We start from the raw sequence: 12,146 nt of genomic DNA on the forward strand, positions 1-12,146 counted from the left end.
TAGGGGCGCCTGGGTGGCTTAGTCGGTTAAGCGTCCGACTTTCGCTTAGGTCATGATCTCGCGGTTCGTGGGTTCGAGCCCCGCGTCGGGCTCTGTGCTGACTGCCAGCTCAGAGCCTGGAGCCTGCTTTCAGAGTCTGTGTCTCCCTCTCTCTCTGACCCTCCCCTGTTCACGCTGTCTCTCTCTCTCTCCTAGAAATAAATAAAAATTTTAAAAAAAATTTTTTTAATTAAAAAATATATATTTCCAGTATAGCTGACTTGATTTGGAAATCAAATCTCTACTTGGTGAAGGCAAAAATCATAGTAGCCAAAGAAAATCATTATCTTACTCCACTGCCACAACAACACCATTGAGTTTGTTTGCAGTCCATCTATTCAGGGAGTCAAAAGCCTTCTGCTCTGAAATGAAAAAAGAAATGTCAAAGTACTGCCTGTAATTAAACAGCTATAGAAATGCTTACAGCTAGGAACCTGGAAAGATATATGATTTGTGAGTGTTACATAGGAAACTAAATACCTCACTTCATTTCGATACAAAGGGACCAATATCAGCCTGACACACTCTGTAGGAATGTCTCCTCAGTCATTGTTTCCAGATGAAAAGATGACTTTGCAGACTGGTGTTTTGAGGAGGAGAAACTAGCTTCAGGTCATTCTGTTGTTTCTATTTGCACCCACTGCTTGTACAGAATGATCCCCCCGAGAACGCTTTTGTGGCTTGTTGTGTTTTACTCTGCTTGCTCCTTCAGGCAGCAGGTTTCATAGGGAGGAAGTGTGTGGTTGGTCAGCAGGGCCAGTCACTACAGATGAGTTAATCTAACTCATTACAGTACCTAAACACACTTTCTCCAAATCCTTCTTTAGAAATAACATAATGGTTATGTTTTCACTGTCCTTTATTTGAATTTTGTGTATAATCTTTAATTGGTCCAGAATACAGGGGGGGAAAGAAAGTAATAGATATATTGACTCCATAAAAACCACAGCACTCAATAACATGTTTCCTTGTGCCTCCATGGTCTTTGCATATGCCACATTAGGAAATGGTGTAAAAATCTTGGCTTTGAAGACAGGGTCTAAAGAAAAGCAACTGAATTCTGAGAGAGCCTCTGGCAAGTCAGTGTGTGGACTTACATGTAAACGTCCATTTTGGCACACAAGCCGTCAGCTCTCTCCCCAGTACACACACATCTCTCACCCTGGGTACCTCCAAATCCAAGTTACCAGTGCCCTGGCCACAAAACTTTGGCAACTCTGTGGCATCTGCTACTACTTTAGTTACCACGAGATCCTCGAAATTCAGAGAAGCTATTCCAAGATGTCTCCTGCACATTAACGGAACTTCAAATTAAAAACTAGCTAAATACTGGGTATGATTACCATGAAAACAGAAAAGTAAATCAGCTGGTGTTTTAGGTAGAAAAATAATGTTTTCATGAAAGATTGAGTTGATAATATGCATCAAAAGGCAATGGGTAGATGAACACCAAAATATGCAAGACATAAGAAGTCTCTGATCCCCACATTGAAAGCCCCTCAATGATATATTTCAAACCTGTCTTTGTTTTTATCTTCCAACACTTTTTATTTATCTTACAGCAAAAATCAATTTAAGTTTTTCATTTCTCAATCCTTATCTCCAGCTGTCCTAATTCTCACATTTGCTGATATAATTTGTTGGCTCATGGTTTTCTCTCTTCTATGTCCAATTATTGAATTTATATCACTTGTAGGAGCCAGGTAGAAACAAGAAGATACTTGGATAGAGGTTGAAAAATAACAACAACCACAGTTGTGTGTAAAAAAAAAATCGCTAAAGAAAGATCTTCTTATATTTCTTAGCTCTCAAAACAACTTCATCAAGTTTTAAAGAAGAAAAAAATAGGACGTTTAAGAAACAAAGAGAGAAAATTGAAATGTATAAATACCAGAGAATACTTACAGTGTGCATGTCCTGATTTGTCAAAAAATAGAAGGTATCTAAGTCTTTTCCAGTTAATTTATATAAGTTCTGACAGATCTACAAATAACATGCAAATATAAAGCCAAGACATGGGAAAAACAAAGAAATAGAATTCAGCTGGGCAAGAGCATTGGAATGTGTGTCCTTAATAATAATTTGCATACTTTTAGAGATTACTAATCCCAATCATTACCTTTGTCAATGAAGGGGAAGTGAACCTGATAGTCAAGAAGACTTCTAAGTATTTTTCAAACAAAATGATATTTTCCCATCTGTGAGCATTTGTCTTGTGCTCATTGAAGTCCCAGGTAATTTGTATATGAATACTTGGATGTTTCATACATCTTATAAGAACTTTATTGGTATTAATACAGCTCTTTAAAGGGGCACCTGGGTGGCTCAGTTGGTTAAGAGTCTGTCTCTTGATTTCAGATCAGGTCATGATTTCACAGTTGGTGGACTCGAGCCCTGTGTCTGGCTCTGTGCTGACAGAACAGAAACCCTGCTTGAGATTTTCTCTCTCCCTCTTTCTGCCCCTCCCATCGCCCACTTTCTCTCTCTCTCAAAATAAATGAATAAACTTAAAAATACATCTTTTTAGGGACAAATGAGGCCAAATTGGTATTTAATCTATCTTATGATATATCTTGTACTATCTAGGGGTGCCTGTGTGGCTTAGTCGGTTGAGCATCCGACTCTGGGTTATGGCTCCAGTTATGACCTCACAGTTTTAGGAGTTTGTTATCTGCATCAGGCTCTACATTGGCAGTGTGGGGCCTGCTTGGGATCCTCTCTCCTTCCCTCTCTCTCTGCCTCTCCTGTACACATGCATGCATTCTTGTTTTCTCTCTCTCTCAAAAATAAATAAATGAACTTTAAAAAAATCTTTAAAAAATAATATAATGTATGTAATAAAGGAAGCAGAGTATTCCGACCACCCTAATGACTGGTATGAATGAAATTATAGGTAAAGCCTGGGGCGCCTTGGTGGCTTAGTCGGTTAAGCGTCCGACTTTCGCTTAGGTCATGATCTCACGGTTCATGGGTTCGAGCCGCGCGTGGGGCTCTGTGCTGACAGCCAGCTCAGAGCCTGGAGCCTGTTTCAGAGTCTGTCACTCCCTCTCTCTCTGACCCTCCCCTGCTCATGCTGTCTCTCTCTCTCTCCTAGAAATAAATAAAACATTAAAAAAAAATTTAGAAATTATAGGTAAAGCCTAATTACTGAAAACATTAAGGAGATGAAAAAGATATACAAATACTGGGAGAAGATTTGGACTAATAATCCTTCTGGAGAACAACAACAGAATTTCCTTCCAGCAATTCAGTATATTTTTTTTCAAAAGACATTTATTTGTTGAAAATTCATTATATGGAATGTGCTTAGCTTGATGTTAAGAGGTGATACCACTTCCTGGAGAAAGGCTAACCCCAACATGCAACACAATTCTAAAACAAAACGAGGATTGTTGCCAGCAGGTAAATACAAGCTGCAATGGACATAAAGCAACATTATAAAGTCTTTGAGAGACAGGGAAGACTATACACGCACGCGCACACACACACACCACATACACCACAAAATGATACTTTACATGAACATAAAAAGGTGAGCAGTAATATGGGAAGGACATCCTAGGAAAGCACAGGTAGAGATAGAAATAAGAATGTATGGTCAGGGTGTGGGGTTTGGGAACTAAATACTGCTCAGTATGGTTGAAACAAAATTATGAATGAGAGCACTGGGGAGAAAATGTTAAAATATAAGAACCTGGAAATCTCAACACTGTGCTAATAGATTTAGATTTATTGTATTAAGTGATGAAAGTTACTGAAGAGATTAGACACGGAAATCATACATCCAGATTTGTACATTAGAAAGATCCAGTATACTACGTGTAGAAGATGAAATAAAGTTGAGAAGGAAAAGGGTAGAGACATCAGAAAGGAATATCTGTAAAAGATCCTGAAGTACTAAAATGAGTTAATACGTCAAAATGTTCAGAAGTAAAATGAATGTGATATGGTAATTTGATGTGAGCACTAAGGAACTGTAAATAACTGACCATGAGTGGTGCTATTTACTGAAAGCATTCAGAGGTTGCTTTCGGTGGATAGTTGGGTGGTATTTTAGTTTGTTTGTTTGTTTGTTTCTTCTGAGGCCATCTGGACACAGGACAATAAATTGTGTTTTGTCACATTAAGCTTGAGATGTCTGTGGTTTCTCCAGTTGTAATGTCTGAGTGACAGCTGTATATATGGAAGCAGGACTCAGGAATAGTGTCAGAGAAGCAGATTCAGCACTGGATGTCAGCAGCATGTGGATATTTGGAGAAGAGAAGGGATTGGAAAAGAGAGTGTGCAGAGTCAAATCCCAAAGGTAGGAGAGATTCTGGGGGAAAAGAGTATTTATGAAGAGTAAATATGGGAAATCTGTTCTTTTGTTTGTTTGGTTTGTTTTTAAATGAGAGATGGGAGGGAGATGAGAAAAGAATGAATGACAGAGGAAATCTAGGACATACTTTGTCATAGAAAGAAAAAGGGAGGAGCAGTAAATGCCAAAGAGGAGAAGAGACTATTATTCATCAAATGAACTAGAGTAGAAAGATTCAGGAATTAACTAAAGGTGGGAAAAGAAGGAAAAAGGGAAGGCCTAGAGCTTACACTGTATAGAAATTGGTCTGAGAAGGAAAGAGAAATGAAAGGGACTGATGAGACAGAGGAATTTATGGTCAAGTGGAAATTTTTTTTTCAAGATAAAAATGAGCATAACATGTTTAGGAGGAGTTATTTCAGAGTTAAAAACAAAACAAACAAACAAACAAACCCAGAGGATTTGTGAAGCTATATTGATGAAGCCAAATAATAGGGAAAGAGACATATGATACCGAGCACAGGTAGAAAGACTGATTTTTCTCAAAAAAGGAAATGCTTCTTCCTCTGAGGATATTAGAAAGGAGTGAGCTGGAGATGGATATGGTTAACAAATTTATAGAAGGGAGGGATTGAGTCAAGGACTAAGTGTTCAAAATGTGAAGCCATACAATCCCTCACATCCTCTTTGCTCTGAAATAGCAAAAAGCTTGCTCTCTAGCTGAGTGGGAGGCACTGGGAGGCCTGGGGTGAGGCAGACTCAGAGTAGTCACCAAAAGGAATGAGAGTCAGAACTCAGGTACACAGGACAGGATTTCCAAGCCACCGCAGGGCCACAGGTTATTGATCTCCAGACGCAGTCAAGCATCGTGTAGTGCCCAAGTCAGTATCATCACCAGTAAATGGAAATTATATGACATACAAATTATCAGTCCCCATCATTACTTGTTGAATCACAAACTCTGCAGGCCAGGCCCAACAATTTTTAACAAGTCTTCTAGGTGATGCTGAGGCACTACAATTTGAGAAGCTCTGTCTTACGGCTGTGTACATTACTAGCCATACGACATGACTGTCCTTCCCTTCCTTGTCACAGTGTGTGCTTTAGAATTCACTTTCCAGAATCCTTTAAAATCTCTTAGAAAGGAAACAGTCTTTATGAAGACTTCCTGAACAACACACAGAATACCTGCTTTCCTGGATGTTATAAAATTCACCTCTGAATCACCTCTTTCCGAGTCTTTATCTTTATCACATCGTATTTCCTGCTCCTAGAATTGCTTTGACTGGGGCACCAGGGTGGCTCAGTCAGTTAAGTGCCCCATACTTGATTTCAGCTCAGGTCCTGATCTCATGGATCATGAGTTCAAGCCTTATGTTGGGCTCTGTGCTCACAACGAGAAGCCTACTTGGGAGTCTCTCTCCCTCGGCCCCTCCCTCACTCTCTCTATTTCTCAAAATTGAATTGCTTTCACTAATTATTGTCTTGGAGTCAAGCTATCAGCCTATAATTATAAGGATGATTATAAATTCAACAGTGATTATAAGAGTTCTTAAATATTCATCATACAGTAGAAAGTCTTTTTCTAAAGCCAAAGAGCTAAATTTCTCATCTCAACATTGGAAATTACCCAGTTTTGCATTTTGCATTTTGGTTTTTACTTTATGGAGTTGAAAAAGAATAAAACAAACATGATACATGGTCCCTGTTTCCCCAGGGCATTCTACATTTGCCCCTTTAATTTAAATGAATTGCTATCTACCTTCCCTACTCTTTGAAAATGGAGTAGCTGGTTAGACAAGAGTCTTGCAGAAAGAATACTACTGGGATGGTTTTCAGAAATCTACCAACCAGCCAAACAAGAGACATGAACATGGGACCAAGCCCCAACCATGAGTTTTGGTGAAAGTTGAATATTGCTTTCTGAGCCAGAATTGCAAAGACTCAATTTTTTGCAGCATATCCAAACCCAAATCCAAATCCAAATTCAATCATCCTTCTTCAAATGAAGACCCATGTCGGGGCGCCTGGGTGGCTTAGTCGGTTAAGTGTCCGACTTTCGCTTAGGTCATGATCTCGCGGTTCGTGGGTTCGAGCCCCGCGTCGGGCTCTGTGCTGATTGCCAGCTCAGAGCCTGGAGCCTGTTTCGGTCTGTGACTCCCTCTCTCTCTGACCCTCCCCTGCTCATGCTGTCTCTGTCTCTCTCTCCTAGAAATAAATAAAACATTTAAAAAAATGTTTAAAAAAAACAAATGAAGACCCATGTGGTCATCATGTGATCTTCAAGTGAGGCTGACCAACTAAACTCTTTAACTTCTATTTAAATCACATAGATAATTATCTTTTGACAAGTCTCTATGAAATTTGTACTGACTATATATTATTTCTAATTTGTTAGTTGTCAGAAAGCTAGGAAGGAGAAAACAAGAAAGCCAAAATTTTAGTCTGTTTTGGCCTTTTGTGTATTAATCTGACTTTTGTGTCTCATTAATTTTCCATACCAATTTTCTCTGTGACTAATCCTCATAAATTTTGTTTAATGAAGTGGTTTGCTATATTGCACATATTTTTATAAGGTTCTCCCTATTTAGAACCCAATGAGGGTTAGAGAAAGGCAAAAGGTTAAAACCTATAACCTGTTTATCTTTCCTCCATTTTATTCATTTAATTAAATAGAATGGTGCCTCCTCCTTACATACCAGCACAATTCTTAGAATTTTCCAAAGCTTCCATAAAGGAAGTTTTATTCATGTTTTTGTTTTGAATCTTCTACCTATGCCTCTTAGAATCATAGCCAGAAATGAATGGGGAAATTAGACTTCATAGGAAGGAGTTTAGTATAACATAGGTCTATTTTGTGTTTTCCTTAAAATCAAGACTAGCTATGATTCTAAACTTTACTACTGTTAGCATTACTGTTATGGGTAACTGCAAACTTGATCTTGTAGCAACCAACAACATGTGATTCTAATTTACTATTTAAAACATCAGTATTACTTCAGTGTTTCTTCTCTGGAATATATTCTGATGCCACAGAAAACAAGTTGTGCTAACTGACTCATTCATGTCTTATTTTCATTTGATATGAGTTCATTCAATATAAAAGCTGAAAAGAAAGAGCTTATCAAAACCAAACCAAACAAAAACAGAAATAATGATCTGCATATTTTTTACCAAACATATGTCTATGTCTATTAGATACCTAAATTTTATAGCTATACTTACCCTATTATATATATAAATATGTATATTTATATTAAATAGTTCTTATATCAAAAACATACAGCCAGTTAAAGTTTTTTCCTTATATGATGAACTTACTGAAACTTCCAAAGTGAAAGGCACCACCGTGAAAATAGATGACAGCCGGCCTTGCGATTTCTGACTTTCTCTTTGACAAGTACACACGCACTGGAATATCAACAAATGCTGTATCAGTCACTGTGACATCTTCATCTGAGAGTGGCTGTGTATAGTCCAGTGTGAGTATCATGGAAACAAGCTCCTCACATGATATAATGCCCATGTTTTCAAAGCACATACCCTATGAAAACAAAACAAACTTGAACACTATCATCTTTAAATAACACTAAATGAATATAAAGAGAAAATAAAACAGGTAAAATAAACAGAAATAGAATATTTGTAATATTTCTTTCCAAAAAATACTGTATAGACCTTATCCCGTAATCTTTTTGCTTTTGAAAATCTCAAGTATCCTGTATTTTAGTTTAGTAACTGTGTCATTTGAAAGCTGTCAATTTACTGACAGTTATTTCATAATTACAAATTCTTACCTGAAAAATATCTCGATCTTGTAGAATCTTTTCTTTTCTTTGCATTTCATTTCATAGGCATGCTTTTGTATTTTTCTTCTTTATTGGTAATTTTATTTAATCCAAATTTTAAATGTTGTCTTCTGCTCATACTAATAATTATTTAATGCCCTGGTTATCTTTTTTTTAATGTTTTTTTTTTTAATTCAAGTTCGTTAACATCAGGTGTAGTACTGGTTTTAGGAGTAGAACCCAGTAATTTATTACTTACATATAATACCCAGTGCTCATTCCAACAAGTGCCCTCCTTAGTGCATATCACCCACTTAGCCTATCCCCCTAATCCACCTCCCATCAAACAACCCCCAGTCCGTTCTCTGTACTTAAGAGTCTTTTATGGGTTTTTTTTTTCCTTTTTTTCTCCTGTGTTCATCTGTTGTGTTTCTTAAATTCCACATTCCACATGAAATCATATGGTATTTGTCCCTTTCTGCCTGACTTATTTTGCCTAGCATAATACACTCTATCTCCATCCACATCTTTGCAAATGGCAAGATTTCATTCTTTTTCATCATTGAGTAGTATTCCATTGTCTGGATGTGCATGTGTGTGTGTGTGTGTGTGTGTGTGTTTATACCTATGTGTACATATGTATATATTTCATTCATCAGGTGATGGACATTTGGGCTCTTTCCATAATTAAGCTATTCTTAGTAGTGCCTATAAACACTGGAGTCCATGTGCCCCATCAAATCAGTACTTTTGTATACTTTGCATAAATGCCTAGGAGGGCAATTGCTGGATTGTAGGGTAGCTCTATTTTTAACTTTTTTGAGGAACCTCCACATTGTCTTCCACAGTAGCTGCACCAGTTTGCATTCCTACCAACAGTGCAGAAGGCTTCCCCCTTCCCCGCCTCCTTGCCAACATCTGTTGTTTCCTTAGTTTTAGTTTTAGCCATTCTGACACGGGTAAGGTGACATCTTATTGTGGTTTTGATTTCTATTTCAGTGATGAAGAGTGATGCTGAGCATCTTTTCTTCTGTCTGTTAGCCATATGGATGTCATCTTCGGAAAAGTCTCCGTTCATGTCTTCTGTCCACTTCTTCCCTGGATTATTTGTTTTTTGGGTGTTGAGTTTGATATGCTCTTTATAGATGTTTAATATTAACTCTTCATCTGATATGTCATTTCCAAAAATCTTGTTCCATTCTGTAGTCTGACTTTTAGTTTTGCTGATTATTTCCTTCACTGTGCAGAGGCTTTTAATCTTGATGAGGACTCAATAGTTCATTTTTGTTTTTGTTTAATGCCCTGTTTTCAACTCCAAATAAATCTATGTCCTTTGCCTCCTAATCCCCAATCCCCAAATTCAATATTTGATAGCCCTGAAAAAAAGCTCTCCCTGGTATTTTTGAAAACTTTCCTATGAAATTTGTGACATGTCATTGAACAGTTTACCCAAAAGAAAAAAAAAAAAACTAAAAATACATGGTCAATAGTACATTCCTACAATTAGTCCAAAGAGTTTATGGTATTACAGGATCTTAGAGAATGTCTAATTCCTATACTTTAACAATGAGGAATCATGCACAAGCTCTAAGTTGCAGCCAGTAAAATGAAGTGAATTTTAAAAGATATTTGGCAAATTTCTTTTTTTCTCATTTTTCAAGAATTTTCTGTTTTTGAGCAGATAAGTATTTTTTGAATAACAAGTGACTATTTTGTGCTTGTCTACCACATATGATCTATAATTCTCAGAGGAATCCTAGAAAGTATTTATGATTCATATCCTCATTTTATAGGACAAAAATGTACAATGGAGGAATGTTTAGAAGGTTAGACATGCTTTCTTCTACCAAACTCAGCCTTCCAAGTTAACAACTTGGAAGTTGTATACAACTCCATAGCAATGCATTCTATTTAGCAAGGTTACTACCTCAAAAACTTTAATTTTTACCTCCATTTCATATGATAAAGTAATATTTCTTACTGGTATCTCAACTTTGAGTTACAAAGTTCAGTACTGACAAGAATAAATTTTTTTTTAGAAAAGCCAATGACTGTTAATTTTACTAGAATAATCTTCAAAGTAAATACATGAGTGTTCTTCTTATATCTTTCTAAAATATAGAATAATCCATATCCAATGTGAAATCCATAAAGTACATACTTTTGTTATAGATGGACAATGGTGAGAGTAATTTGTAGCTGAAAAAGAAAAAAAAACTATCAAGTTGGCACTTGCTTACCCACATCCTCTTTCATGTTATGTTAAATCAAGGAGTAAGGGCATTGGAGAAAGAGGCAGGTATGAGGTGAGCTGCTAGAAGTGATCAGATAGAGAAATATCAGGACTTAGCAGATGCACACAGGAGATGGCTGTGTTTTCACAGAACTGCTATCTGCTGTACTAAGTACTACAGGACAGCCTCTCCTTCTTATACTGTAGATTGTTCTCTCTTCTCTAATCATTGGCTGCTGCTATTGTCTTCTCCTTTCAGCTTCTCATTGTTTCTGTCCTCAAACAACTTTCCTGGGAGCCACTTGGTTTGGCAGAAAGAGTATGAGTTTTGAAATGAGGCATTCCTGGCTTCAAATTCTGAAGTGATCAGATGGTACTGGGGATGCATAGACATATACATTACTGAAAGCCTGTGTATTGCAAGGGCTCAAAAATGTTATTCTAACCATATGTCCCCCTTACCAAGACCTATTTTTGCTTGAATTCGTAATCAACCCTCCATATTTCAAGTGAGACAATTTCTGAAATCTAGCAATTTTGATTAAAGATAAGTTGCAAAAACCACTGAAATAGTTAGAGCCTTAAATCAACACAACATAGGTACAAACATCAATAATACTTATAAGCAACACTTATATATAAGTAAAATATGACTGAAAATTCAAATATGTTAAATGTAACTTAAACATATAAAGTAACCTTCAAAGCTTTTCCCGTCAAGAATACCACCTATGCATATCACAATATACACAATCTTTACATTTGGATATAAACTCCTTAGAAGCAGGAATTCTATCCTATGCACAGATGTAAATGCAGCAAGTTTTATTTACTTAATTTTGTGCAATTAATTTTCTCTAACAAAGAAGCAATGATTATTTCAAAATAGTAATTACTAAAAAGCTCATAAGCACTGATTTTTAGTCAACAAGGCATCCCAATATCCAGAAGAAAAAAATGTTAATCTTACTATAAATATGAAAGTTTTAACAACCATTTCTAAGGCCATTACTTTCCAGTATTCTTCAATGTTGCCTGGAATGGTGATATAAATATGAGAGGCAAAGAGAACCCAAAACACCCCCAAACAGAGAGCTTTGAGCCCCATAGTCTCTCTTTTTGCTGTCTCTTCACAGTGTTGAGAAATACAGATTCTGAGACAGATATTACAAAACATCACTTCAAACCTCAAGTAAACAATTGGCAACTCTCAGTGTTTCTTCACCCTGTGATTCTGTCATCATCTTAAAGCAACATAGGTACAAATCAGAGCCTCGATGAGAGCCCTTAATAAGCCATAAAATGAAACTTGTGATTGGTTGGTTGTAGCATTTTGTAAGAAGAGGTTTAGAAAATTTAGCTAATATTTCATCAAAATTCAGGCTCATGAAATTAGCATGGATTACTATTAACAGATTAACTCTGTTAATATACTCTTCTTGATGTGCTGGACCAAAATCAGAGCTAAAAGATAAGGGATATGGGGACTTCTCCACATGACATTATTCTTCAAATTGGAACTGTAAGAGTCTGAAGTACAACAAGACTCAGTGTAAGTATCTCAGGAAATACTTTTTTAAATGACTGTATAGTGACTTTGTTCTTATGGTTAACTGTAAATATTTAAAATCAATCTGCATCAAGTAGCCCAGCGTGGCAGGCAACATCAAGTGCAAATATTAGACTTAACGTTTGTTGCAACCTAAGATAGCCTGAGAAGCCCCTGTCCATAAAGCTGATGGTTTTGATGTTATTTAAGATGCAAGGAACTAGAGATTTTCTGTCTGAT

General features: G+C 36.7%; 1 protein-coding gene across 1 annotated transcript in view; it reads right to left on the reverse strand.

Annotated features, from left to right (window-relative positions):
- The window catches only part of LOC120223349 (arylacetamide deacetylase-like 2), a 28,530-nt gene extending 17,065 nt beyond the window's left edge, over nt 1-11,465 (reverse strand). Inside the window, exons 1-3 of the mRNA XM_039221419.1 lie at nt 11,328-11,465; nt 7,658-7,880; nt 332-401 (exon numbers count right to left, since the gene is read on the reverse strand). Of these exons, the coding sequence (XP_039077350.1) occupies nt 332-401; nt 7,658-7,880; nt 11,328-11,465 (431 nt within the window). The remainder of the gene's footprint in view (nt 1-331; nt 402-7,657; nt 7,881-11,327) is intronic.
- Nucleotides 11,466-12,146: the final 681 nt, after the last annotated feature.

Source organism: Hyaena hyaena, unplaced genomic scaffold, assembly GCF_003009895.1.
Source record: "Hyaena hyaena isolate Hyena2069 unplaced genomic scaffold, ASM300989v1 scaffold_980, whole genome shotgun sequence".
NCBI lineage: Eukaryota > Metazoa > Chordata > Mammalia > Carnivora > Hyaenidae > Hyaena > Hyaena hyaena.